This window comes from Oreochromis niloticus, linkage group LG17 (assembly GCF_001858045.2).
Source record: "Oreochromis niloticus isolate F11D_XX linkage group LG17, O_niloticus_UMD_NMBU, whole genome shotgun sequence".
Taxonomy (NCBI): domain Eukaryota; kingdom Metazoa; phylum Chordata; class Actinopteri; order Cichliformes; family Cichlidae; genus Oreochromis; species Oreochromis niloticus.
This window is the reverse complement of record NC_031981.2, coordinates 38,234,771-38,248,084: the sequence shown is the minus strand read 5'-3', so window position 1 is coordinate 38,248,084 and position 13,314 is coordinate 38,234,771. Positions and strand designations below refer to the sequence as shown.

The 13,314-nt window shown below is 39.9% G+C and overlaps 1 protein-coding gene and 1 long non-coding RNA gene across 4 annotated transcripts in view; one reads left to right on the top strand and one right to left on the bottom strand.

Annotated features, from left to right (window-relative positions):
* Nucleotides 1-160: 160 nt before the first annotated feature.
* On the bottom strand, nucleotides 161-3,348 carry LOC109195066 (uncharacterized). Its single transcript, XR_002056739.2, has 6 exons — nucleotides 2,875-3,348; nucleotides 2,303-2,776; nucleotides 1,483-1,644; nucleotides 1,104-1,228; nucleotides 897-998; nucleotides 161-754 (listed from the first exon to the last, which is right to left on the bottom strand). It is a non-coding gene; the product is annotated as an uncharacterized LOC109195066 (long non-coding RNA).
* A 7,540-nt stretch (nucleotides 3,349-10,888) lies between these two features.
* Nucleotides 10,889-13,314, top strand: part of LOC102078807 (NXPE family member 3-like) — a 56,483-nt gene continuing 54,057 nt past the window's right edge. For 2 of the 3 annotated variants that reach the window (XM_019347226.2, XM_019347225.2), the window contains exons 1-2: nucleotides 10,933-11,123; nucleotides 11,967-12,134. In XM_019347226.2, coding sequence (XP_019202771.1) covers nucleotides 12,021-12,134 — 114 coding nt within the window. In that variant the 5' untranslated portion in view covers nucleotides 10,933-11,123; nucleotides 11,967-12,020. Of the gene's footprint in view, nucleotides 10,912-10,932; nucleotides 11,124-11,966; nucleotides 12,135-13,314 lie in introns of those variants that run through there. The other variant, XM_019347224.2, reaches the window with a different exon arrangement.

Below are 13,314 nucleotides of genomic sequence, written 5' to 3'. Positions count from 1 at the left end.
GACTATAAGATCACTGTATTGATCTGAATCCTTCTGCAATGTGCTGTGAATGAATGCTGATGCAACTGACTGTGGGAAAGCTGTTAATAAATGAATCTGTGACACATGCAACACATTCACAGAGGAAGAGGACACAAAGGGAGGACACGCAGAGGCTGTGTTAAAGTCAGAAATCCAAATCTTTAGTCAAAAACAGGCGGCGGTTACAAGACAAGCAGTCCATTAAACAGTCTACAGGGTCAAACATACAGAGAATTCAAACAACAGTAAAAAATAACTGAACACTGAAAAACTTAAAGCAATGTGAGATGAAACAAAAGGAAGCAGCGCAGTATATTCACTGAATTATCATCAATTACAAAAGAGAAAAGCAACGATTTCAACGGTTTGCTTTCTTAATTGCAGTTAAGAGTGTGGCTGGTAAAGATGGAAACATACAGAATGTAAACTGTGTGAGTTTGTTGAACTTTGTTAGTAACAAATGAGGTAAAAAAACCAAAACAGACAAAACACAGAAAGAGGCTCTCAGTATTCATTAATAATTAGAAAGCATCTAAACATTCTGGTCATGGATTTTTACAGTCTTAGTTCCGCTCGCTGTCATCATTATAATCATCATGATCAATGGCGAGGTCCTGAGGTGGGCAGGGCTGTCTCTGGTGATGTCACCATGAAGGAACAGCATCTGGCACGTGTTGCTGAAACATCCCAGTACACTGGTGTAGTTTCCTCTCCAGCTGGTTGACATTTGACACTTCAACATTAAGGGGAAGAAGAAGAAACAGTGTTAGGTCAGGTGACCACATGGTTTCTAAAATAACTGACAGGAAGTAACCAGGCCGTTAGAAATGGATGGCATGTGTTTAGAGTTACTGTAGTTAGGTAACTCTACTTACCAAAAGCAAAGCTGCTGAATGTTGCAGGAACATGCTCATGTGTGGTGGTTATTCAGTGCTGCTCCTGCAGGTTAGACAGTCCAAGATTGATATCCTTCCCATCTGAGAGTTTGAAAACACACATGCAAAGATTTATTTTGTGTTACAGTCAAAGTTGGATGTTCGTTTTTGTCCTTTAAAAATGTTTGTGTATTTGAAAGCACTAACATTTAAGGATGACTCGGATCGTCTCTCTCTAAGAGTATCTTCTTTAAAGGGGAGACAAGTGTATCCACTGATCCACGTCACTTTACCTGGATGATGACTCCTCTCTCCCTCACTCAGAAACACTCCTAATATAACCAAGCAAATAAATAATATTGAAGGTTTACTTACATCATTACAAAAACATCAAAAACTTCTCCCTTTGATTCCATTCCTCCATTCCTGCTAAACATCAGGCAACAAATATCCCAGTAAATCACAGTAAAATGTAAAGCACATATTTTCTCTGCTTTGTCTAACCTCTGCAGAGCCCCTCTGTCAAGAAAAACATATCTGTAAGCATAAAACAAATATACATTTCATAACACTGCACTGGACAAACCTCGGTTAGTTGATTTCCTCTGTGCAGTGCAGACGAGCATCAGTCAGCAATTCAAGGTGGTGAGAAGGACTCGTGCCCTTTGTGACTCTGCTAGTTCTTCTGAGGAAACACCACCGTCTCTCCACACCGTCACCATCTGTGAGCACAAACGGCCGCTCTGCTCTGCCAGCATGTAGGAAATCAGATATCACACACACAAGGGTGAAGAAACATTAGAGCTCGAGTTTGGATACATTAGATCTAAATAGATCAAAGTAGCTCTTAGTTTCAGCAATCAGACAAACAATGATACCAAACTGATTCTGTATGAATACAATATAGTATTGTCAATACAGGTGTGAAATTAATGTATTACAAGTAATATATATATATTTGATAAATTAGTTTGCTAAATTAGAATATATTTTTCTTTTTCTTTCATTTAACAATTGCATCTGAATGAATTAAATATTGAACCAAAATATATTGTCACAAGTAAATTTTTGATTAACATAAAAAATATGAATTACAAAAAATAATTGTATATTATTAAAATATTATGCAACCATGACCAAAGTCAGAATCATCATTACAGTATTGTGGACTTAATGCTTGATAAACTTCAGGGGAGATCATGATGACAGAAAACTGTAAACAACACTCTAAAGTGTCAAGCTGCTTTTCTTGTTTCTCTGACCTCAGCACGCTGACAGACCTGAAGTTGCTACAGATTTTAAAAAGTGATAATTACAGGGAAGAAACTTCTCTTTTTCATCGCTTTAATCAAACATTTGATGCCTCAGCTGTCTCAGTCCTAAAGCATTCTGCCACTACAACTAACCTGAGGCGGCTTGGATTTGGCTGCAGGTGCCCCTGTACATCCTTCTCAGCAGCACACATGTGGGTACCATTTAATCACACTTCTTCCTGAGCTTTGCTTCATCACAAGACTAAAGGTGGCATCCCGTGTCACAGTCTTATCATCATCCAATTGGAGAAGAAACATTTACGCGCCTCCTGGTTTTGTTTTCTGATCCTCCAAAAAGACTGAGGACAACAAAGCCCAGAGAACATGAGATACACAACATCCAACATTCAGACTCAACAGCCTCCATAAATGAAGAGCACCAGGTTGGTCCAGTTATACTAGATATAAGCATACTTCACATTACTGTGTATCAATAATAAGCAAGAGACAAACTTTGAAGATGCACAGCATGATGTCCCATCATCAGACTGTAAACAAATATCCACCAGGCTTCTTTGTTGGCAGAGGTGAAGATTCTCCCATCAGGGATCAGTAGCATGTATTAACCTGTGGTATAAGCAGCAGTCACTGAAATATTACTGTTTCACATATGAAATCTGCCACATAAAAGCCAGGGTGGGAGGGATCTCTACAAACTGACTTACCTCTGCAAGTGTGAGGCTGTTCCTCCAGCCTCAACAAAAATCTGACTCTCCCGTCACAAACAAAAAACTCCAGCTGGGAGATAGAAAACGCTGCCTGGGTCTTGCTGGATGTTGCTGGTCAGAGTCTCACATTAGCAGAGTGCTTCTTGGTCCCACTGACCCATGTGGACAGCGACTGTGGAGAACTGTTCTGGCAAACGGAAAAGAGAATTAAAATGACAAAAAGCCAAACAGGATTTCCACAAAGACTCTCTTAGAATCAGCAATCAGAAAATCATTGGTTCATATTACAATTAAATATGACCAGGCTCCTTAAATGTAAGCAGTTAAGATCTGATTTCATTTACATCCTTCACACAGCACATTTCTCCAGGCTGTCAGGTAAACATAGAATTAATCTCAGGTAACATGACTCACAGTAGAGATTCAGTAGGAAAGATTGCCAGCTCTAATATTATTACCACACAATCCAAGGACACACCAACAGCTCAGATTTCTAGAAGTATTTAAACAAATGTCAGTCTATCCAATCCGGTCCTGCAAGCGCATCCAAGAATAACATGCAACTTGTTAGCTCAGAATTGTCGGTGAATAGTGAGCAGGGTCCGTTTCAGAAAGTGGGTTCTGTAGCTGTACTCAGTCTCTCTCCGTCTCCTCCCCATCATTAACCCCGTAGATTTAACCCAGTTTAGACTGACAAATATTTATTTTACCATCACATCACAATTCAAAATCACTGTGTTTAATTTGCAATTAGTGTATGGTCGTGTTTAACTTTTGCATGTCTGAGCCAGGGAAATTTTTTTTTTTTTTGGTTAGAAAATCTGGCCCACCTTAGTGTGTAATTGAGTAGTCCTGCTATACATGGCCTTTTTCTTCTGTCATTTATGTCAATACATCAAATAAAATACTTTGATCTTATATTATTAGCTGTTGTTTATTTGCAAAGGTTATTCTCAACAGAGATGCTAGACAAAAACGGCGTTTTCTACAGACAGCCTAGCATACGCTCTCCACTTGCGAGTGAAAAAAGAAAAAGAAAAACACCCCTTCCCTATTGGTGTTAGAGTTTACCATGTCAGCCAATCAAAAAAATGATAAGGCAACATGTGGCATTTGGTTGTTTAGGGAGAAGGGGAAGTTTTTAGGAGTGACACCCGCGACGGAAAGCGGGCGAGCGAAAGAAAGAGAGAGAGAGAGTTTTCATATGTGAGACATTAGTGACGTTTAGCGTGTTTGGAGGCTGTAGTTAGTTTGTTGTGTAGTTATTGTTTTGTATTGTGTGTCGGTTAGACTGCTGAATTTCATATTTGATCTAAAAAAGCTGTCAAAGGCAGATTCCAGTGTAAACGCTGTCTCCACATAGAAAACTGGACTGTTGCACCTCCAGTTGTCAGACCTGCAGGGTTTAGGCCTGTGGTGTTCTCCTCTGTCTTATACTGAACACAAACTACATTTTTTGGACTGGCACAAATAATTTGTGTGCCTTCTTATTTGATGCAGCACACCTGATTGTTCTGTAAATAGATTTAAATGGTTATATAAAAAACGCCTGAGGCCTTGGCTGCATTTTTAGGTAAATAGTACCATATAACTTTGTTGTTTGCAAAACTTGTGCATAATTTTTAGAAATGTACAATTTCTATTTGCATTTCAAGTTATGAAAATGATTCGTTAAACATGTAAAAAAATATAACTTTTTTCTACTCGGATTCTGAATTTTTTGTCTGAATTTAGATCAACTGTGCTAATATAGTATACCAAAATGAAAAAAATAACTCAAATTTCAGATATTTGAGGTTGTGCTGTAAATAATGATACCAAACAAGGCAAGAAAAACATATTTTAAAAGTGAAATATAGAAGTAAAATCAAAAGTAGTCAAGAACGGCCAATTATACCCGGGACCCCAGAGGGTTAAAAAAAAAGACTTGAAAGGACTTGAAATTCAAAGTTTCGGACTTGGGACTTGACTTGACTGTTGTCTGTCTTGACTTGCGACTTGACTCTGACTTGCTTGACTTTACTTGAGACTTGACTTGTGACTTGAGGATAAAGACTTGGGACTTACTTGAGACTTGCAAAACAATGACTTGGTCCCACCTCTGCCAGTTAGTGATCCTCCATCTGGATGGATGATAACAACCTTCTGAACAATCTAGCAGGTGGAGATGGCCCATATCTATGGGACTGATTTCTGCTAATAATGCCTGATGGACTGAACATCCGAAGCGGGTCACCCGGTTGCTAGCTGTGCCATTACCCAGCATACACCTCTTCCTCCATAAATGCAATAAACGATACAAAAGTAATGGCCTATAATTAATTTATCTGCTGTATCTGATGTTTCTCAGGTAGTTGTTTACATTATATAATATGATGTGTTCAGTACACGTCACTACAATGTGATTTCGGAAATATATAAATATACGGACAACAGGCTCTTCCGCGGCAATCTCTTGTCGTCAATAAACAACGTTTAGGGAGCGCTATAGTATTCAATAGGAGGACCCTGCACGTCAATTCTCGACGCGAGGGGGGTACCCTGGCATCGATAAGTGAAGCAGAGGGAGCCTGACCATGCGTCACACATTTGACGAGTTGGGAGTGAGAACGTGTTGCACCCTCAGCCAATTACTCACTCATATTTAACAACAATGGCAGAAGGGTGCAGGTTTAGCTCAGTGAGTGAGCATGCCCCAAAAACAGCGGCCTGGGTTCAAGTCTGACCTGCGGCTCTTTGCAGTGTGTCTTCCTGCTTTCCTGTCCATCGCCACTGTCCAATGAAAGTAACAACACAAGAAGAATAACTAAAACAAAAATAACGGCAGAGCTTGCCTGAGTTGGTCTGGGTGCATCTGGCTGATGTAGATGAGATCTGCAGCACACAGTCTGTCTGGATGCTCATGGAGATGCCACCAGCCCCTAGCAAAGCGGACCCTTCAACCAGCGGTCAAACAATGTCATTCCAGAAGAAAAACTGCATTACTGGGGTGGCTGTCGCTCAGGAGGTAGAACACGTACTCTACTGATTGGACGGTTAGTGGTTCGATCCCTGACTCCCCCAGTCTGCATGCCCAGTATACTTGGGCAAGATACTAACCCCCAGTTGCTCTCCGATGCATCCATTGGCATTTGAATGTGTGTGAATGGTAGTTAGTGAGCAATTAAAAACATAGAAGGAAGTGCTTGTGTGAAGTGCTTTGAGTGTTCCTGGAGAGTAGAGAAGCGCTATTTTACAAATCAGTCTATTTAACATTAAATGATCACAGAGGATACTCTTTAAGTACTAGGGATGGGTACCGGTGTCCGTTGCCATGATGGCACCGGTTCTGACATAAACGGTAGTAACCAGACCGAAAAGCAGCGCACATTTCGGTGCTTTATTTCGGTGCTTTTTTTTTCCTGAGCCAATTCTAGCCAATCATTTTACGTTTCCGAGGATAGTAGGCGGGGCCAGGTACATACGTTCTTTTAGAGCAGAGCTACAGATTAAAAATGCCCAAGGCGAAGCGATCAAAAGTCTGGCTGTACTTCACAGCAAAAGATGCAAACTCAGCAGCCTGCAACAAGTGCTTTAAGCTGATACTGTGATACTGTCAAAGGAGGTAACACCTCAAATCTGATGAAACTCCTGGCAACGCATAGCGTTTTTTTTAAAGCCGAGAAATGCGCCGTGTTTGATAGCTTGCTGCGAGACCTCACACCGTGCACAGGTGGGTGTGGTGCCTGTTATCGGACCCGGAGTTAGCAACATCCCCCAAAAACCCGAAGAGGAGAGTCCTGGCCCCTAGCCCTGTCAGCGTAGCAGAAATGATGAGGATGATGATGGCAGCAGCAGCCGTTCTTCTCTGCGTGAGTAGCTTCATGTTGTTTGTGTGTAATTAACATTGAGTAGGCTAACCACATTATTACATTAATGCATGTAAGGTGAACTAGCAAACACCATCGTAGTTACATGCGGCTGTCTTCTTGTTTGATGGCAGATACTCCCTTCACCCTGGCCAAAAAGGCTAAAATGACCAAAGAAAAAGTGGAAAACAGTTAAACATGAGAGGTTTTTGGACAAAGTTTGTGTTTTTTCCATTATTTAAGCACTGATTCCAGCCAAGAGTGATACCATATATGCCCTATAGCTGCAGAAAAGGCTAACATTGTTATCTTTTTACAAAAAAACAGCTGAACATGAGAGGTTTTTGGACCAATTTTGTGTTCTCCATTCTTTAAGCACCGGTTTGAGCACCGTTTAAGCACCAGCACCGTTTCAAAAGTACCGGTTTGGCACCGGTATCGGATAAAACCTAAACGATACCCATCCCTATTAAGTACATTAAAAAAGTGTTTGTTTTTTTCAAATATTCTATGCATATTCTGTAATAGAAAAAAAATACTTTCATTTCTCCTCCCTGAAGCTCCAGGGGCTCTTGGAAGCCACAGGGCTCAGCACCACCAGCTGAAGGCCACCATCATCCAACATTTCTACCTCTGGGAGTGTGACAAGTAGCTCAGGTTTTCTTGTACTGACAGTGCATTTACATTATCTTCCATGAAGAATTAAACTCTCTTTTGATTTGGACTAAATTATGTTTTTAGCACTTTTGGAATAATTTGTTCTTTAATTTTTTCTCTGCTTTTCTTTGATACTGGAAAGCAGGTGCATCAATTTTCAACTCCATCATTGTCCTGCATTTCCTAAGTGATGTTTGACATTTGTGTATCATTTACACAGCGCCGGCCACACCTTGTATCAACATGAGTGTTTGCAAGCATCTCAACTGACTCGGAATTGGCAATGTGCTCATCTTTTAAGTGAAATCTTACGTCCAAACAGCAGACACATGCCTATGCAGTGGTAGCTGAACCAATGAGGACCACCGCAGCTTGAATGAAGACACTTATAATAACCAAATGGACATTTTTCTGGCTAAGTCTCAGTTATAGCACAGAGGCTAACAGTAGCCTGGCTAAAAATAAACAGAAACAGTTCTGAGCATAATAAGCTCAGGCCAAATTTAATATGACACAGACAAGATTTCACACTGGCCTCACATAGACTTTCAGAAGGATTGTAATTAGGTTCAGTTAATCCTGCTTCCAGACAGAAAAGCCCACTGCAGCCAAAAATGGCAGCAATGTAAAGCTTGGATGCAAATGGGCAGGAGAGAAGTGTCTGAATGCTGTAAGAGATAAAAGGAGAACGATCACTTTCGATTGAATTTTAATATATATGTATTGCCAAAATACAATAACAGTTGCCTCAATGCACTTTCCCTTTTGTACATTCGAATTGATGCCTTTTTCTAGATTTCAGTGCTGCTTTGCTTGCCCTGACAGAATGCCACTGCAGTGTGTTTTTCTCTTTATTGCTTCCTGTGTCTGCCTGATTGTCTACACCTGTGTATTGTTCATTTCATGTATTAAAAGGCTGTGGGCATTACATGCATTTCAGTGAGAATATGTTGCAAAACTCTTATCTCTCCTACCGGGTGACACTAGTTCACCCCAGTGAACAGCTGCACAGACTAACCAGAGAACAGGATTTACTTTATGACCCATCTGTTTGGAACTGACTCAGCAACCTGTAAGCAACTACACTGACCTCCACAGAGGTGTTTTTATGTGATTCTACGAGCCAGAAGAACCAAATTGTGATACCAGGATTAAATACTCGATGTGAAGATTTTAACAAATCATCACAGCCACAGTAAAGAAAAATATCTGAAAGGTAAAACCCTCACACTGGTCTGAATCACAATGAATGACTGTAAAGTAAAAATAGAGCTTTACTTTCTTAAGGTGCTTTACAAAGTTAACAGACAAAGAGCAGCTCTTAATTTGTACTTGCGTTAGTAACCACCCACCAAGTACAACTCCACTTTTCACTCTATGTGCTCTGCTCTCCAGCTATGAAACAAAGAAATATCTTCCTCTTAAGGTGAAAAATGATCCACTATGCTCACCACCTTTCCTAATAGCTTTTTTTCCTCAGTGGTTATTAGGGTCATTTTGCTAAAACAGCTGCTTGCTGTGTCAGGTACAGTCTGTCAAGGAGTGACTGAACTGAAGCTGTAAAGTCATAAAACATAACCAAGATAATAACAATGCTCAGCTGTTTCTCAGTTATCAGCTCTTAAATTGTTTTATTAAGGCATTTTATTATGTCAACATAAAGGTCTCCATTCTGGCTTCAGGATCTGTGGTACCAAAAAAAAAACAAAGGTGGAGCGTAAGTCTTAATGCCAATATCCATTACTAAAATAAACAGAGAGCTGGCATAAAGGAAATATTTGTAGATCATTTCCCAGTCAGTTATAGAGTGTGTGCCTATAAAGAGATGTGTTTAGACAAGAGACTGCATAAAACAAATGGCAACACCTTCTGAGTTGAAAAATGAAGAAATAAGAATGTGCCTTAAACTTACATCCTTTCTATGGGACACTCCTGTGATTACAAAAGTATAAGTTCATGGAGAAATTCATGTCACCTGTTGTCCATGCTGCAATGTTAAATTTCTGTATGTATGATTTCGGTATGAAATACATTTCTGGCATTAAATTCTAGTTTCAAATCCTATTGGTTATAACATTGTTTTTATCCTGTGGACTTGAGTTTCCCTTAGTATCTATAAGGATGCTGAAACAGGATGTGTTAAGCAGTGCACGTTCCTTGTGATTGACAGTTAGGTACCACATACATATGAGTGTCCCTTGGTTTCACACTTGGGATGTCTAATTCACAAACCAATGGCCAAGTCTGTCTTTTATATGCACTCAGTGATTCTGTCCTTTTTATAATCTTAGCTAAAACAACTTTGATATATAGAGGAGCTGGGGCTCAAAAAACCCAGAAAGCACCCAAAAGTAGTTTGAAACAAAATAACAATCACACTCACATGATATTGCCAGAAGTATTTGCTCGCCTGCCTTCACACATATATGAGCTTAATCTAAATCCCATCCTTATGATGTCGGCTCTGCAGCTGTAACAATTTCAAGTCTTCTGGGAAGGCTTTCCACAAGGTTTGGGAGAGTGTTTATGGAAAATTTTGACCATTCTTCCAGAAGTGCATTTGTGAGGTCAGAAACTGAAGTTGGATAAGAAGTCCTGGCTCACAGTCTCTGCTCTAATGCATCCCAAAGGTGGTCTGTCGGGTTGATGTCAGGACTCTATGTAGGCCAGTCAGGTTCTTCTGTACCAGACTCACTCATCGATGCGTTTATGGGCCTGGCTTTGTGCAGTGGTGTACAGTCATGTTGGAACAGAAAGGGGCCATCCCCAAACACTCCCCTGCACCTAAATTTTACCTTTGGTACAACCTAGTCAGACAAGTACTGTTCTCTTGAGGGGCAGGGATAGCTCAGTAGGTAGAGTGGTGGCCCCACGATCGGAAGGTCGGGGGTTCGATTCCCCTGAACAGCCACCCTGAGGTACCCCTGAGCAAGGTACCGTCCCTACACACTGCTCCCCGGGCGCCCAAAGGCTGACCACTGCTTCACTGAGTGAATGGGTTAAATGCAGAGAGGAATTTCCCCACGGGGATCAATAAAGTACACTTTCTTTCTCCTAGCTCATCCATTGGATTGCCAGATGGAGAAGTTTCATTCGTCACTCCAAAGAGCACGTTTCCACTGCTCAAGAGTCTTGTGGCAGTGTGCCTTACACCATTTCATCTAAGGCTTTGCATTGTAGTTGATGATGTAGGATTTGGATCGAGCTGTGTGGCCATGGAAACATATTTCATGTAGTTTGCTATGCACTGTTCTAGAGCTTTTCTGAAGGCCACATGAAGTTTGGATGTCTGTAGATATCACGGTGAACTAAAACATAATGGACTGTCAGTTCATGCAGATGCCTGGAGGTGAGGTGCACTGAACTACAGCAGTCTGATAATAAATTCACAACTAAACTGTCGTCTCTCTCAGTCATCTGCCTGGTTTGTTGACATAATAAAAGAACACCCTCTGTGCAAATATTAGTATCCAGAGATCCTTCTCTCCACCCACCTACTGACAATGATGCCAAAAATTAAACGAGCAAGGTATGTTGGTTTTATCCAAAAAGCACCAACTTGAATTTACTCTTGGATCGTAGATGTGTGATATATGTTTGCTGACGTGCTATATCGTGTCACAGTCCTTTTGCAATAATTACCTGGAAGCCAACAAGATTGTAGCAAAGATAGGAAAAAAGGACTGAACTGCAAGTCAGCACCAGAACTGGATCATCGGCAAAATAATCTCCTCCACTAAAGTAAGAAATGTCAGATTCTGATTTACTTCGTATTATTGACATTGTTTAAACACTTAAGGAGGTGATTAACACATATTTCTGTGGATAAACACTGTGGGTAATTTTACACTGTTTATCCACATTTTCCTGCAGAAAATATTCCAGTTATTACATATACATTATTCTGTGTCTCGTACTTTGCTCTCACTTGTTTATTGAACTGTATATTTCTATACCTTTGACATACCTCTTTCCTGATTGAAATTTTACATTTATTTACAAAGTAGTTTATATTTATTAGATTATGTAGCACATGACATTAGACTGTTTTCCTGATATCTTATGAAGAAAGTAAAATTTCTTTCTTGGGGCTTATTTTTATTTTTGTGTGTATGTGTGGTGTTTGATGAATTGATGTCCATACAGAGATATAAAAACAAACAATGGAAATCAATTTCCCACTGGAGACAATAAAGTTACCATTGACCATTGACCAGATGTTAGAATGATGAAAGCATTGGAAATTCTGTTTTGTCCACATGTGCACTTGTATGTACACTGAAGCATTTGCTGTTTCAATTCACATAACTTTTCTTTCACTCCAAATCTTTCTTAAAGACTCTTCCAAACATTTATAGTTGGAAACAATTAATCACTAGGTTTTGTATATGCTGAAACTGCTAAAACTGAGTAAAAGTCTGATCCATTTTTAAAACCTGGAAGGATCCACATAACTCTTTGCTTAACCATAGAACTTATAGCTATGTTTAACTGTGAAAGTAAGAGAGTTTCCACATACACAATGCAGAGCACAGCTAAGAAACTGGGATATATTATTTTTCTCACTTTTACATCCACTACCAGGTGAACTGGTCACAGCACAACACTGCAACAAGAAATGAGGACCGTTTTCCAGTCATGAAGCTCCTAGTTTGTAAACACTCCATTTGCCTTCCGAAGCCTGGTTACATCTTCGTATTCCTCATTGTGTTTGTCTTGATCCTGATTATATACATCATGGACATTCTGGATGTGAGTGTTTTTTATTTATAATTTGTTTTTGTAATTAATTACTAGTTGATTTTCTTAATTTTCTTTACTGTCTCAAAATCAGAAACAAGAGAAAAGAAAGGGCAACTAGCAAAAAATTTGTAGCTTTGCCTCTGTTCACCACCACATCAGTCAATATAACTGAAGTAGGAACTTTAAGCTTTAAAGGCTTCAACCTTGAAGTTATGGAGGACCTCAAGTACCAGAATGAATGAACTTAATACATGTTGAAAATATCTGTATTAATTAAATAAATTATTAATAAAAACAAATTATTCATTAGATAGTAATTAAAAAGTACTTAAAATTCAATAATAATAACAGTAATACATTTTATTTGGGCAGCACGGTGGCACGGTGGTTAGCACTGTTGCCGCACAGCAAGAAGGTCCTGAGTTCAATTCCACCATCAGGCCAGGGTCTTTCTGTGTGGAGTTTGCATGTTCTCCCCGTGTTTGCGTGGTTTCCCTCCGGGTATTCCGGCTTCCTCCCACTTGTGGGGATAGGTTAACTGGATAATCGAAATTGTCACTAGGTGTGAATGTGCGAGTGAATGTGAGTGTGAATGGTTGTCTGTCCCTGTGTGTTGGCCCTAACCTTCCGATTACAAGACGAACTGCCAACTCTTGAGCCACAATCGCCCACAACGATATAAAAGGTGAGCAAAGTAAAAATAGGCTAAGACGGAATTAAGGGTATGCAATTATTGTGCTATCTACTGTACAATATAAAGCGCCTTGAGGCGACTTTTGTTGTGATTTGGCGCTATATAAATAAAATTGAATTGAATTGAATTGAATTGAATTGAATTGAATTCAATTCTGAATAGATGGGCTTTGAGACCTGATTTAAAAGTGGTGAGAGAGTTTGTGGTCTGGCGATCTGGTGGAAGTGCATCCAAAGTCTCGGGGCAGAACAACTAAAGACTCTGAGTCCCATAGTAGTCAGGCGTGCAGGTGGAACAGACAGGAGAGGAAGCTGAAGAAGAGCAGAGTGTATGATGGGGTGAGTATGTATGGAGAAAACCAGATAAATATGTCTGTGAAGGTTCTCAGTCATCTAGGTCATTGTAGTCTAAGGAGCTTAAAAAGAAAAGCGAGTGATATTATTTAAGAAAAACAGACGCAACAACATTGTCATCCCCTATGTAGCCGGGGTATCA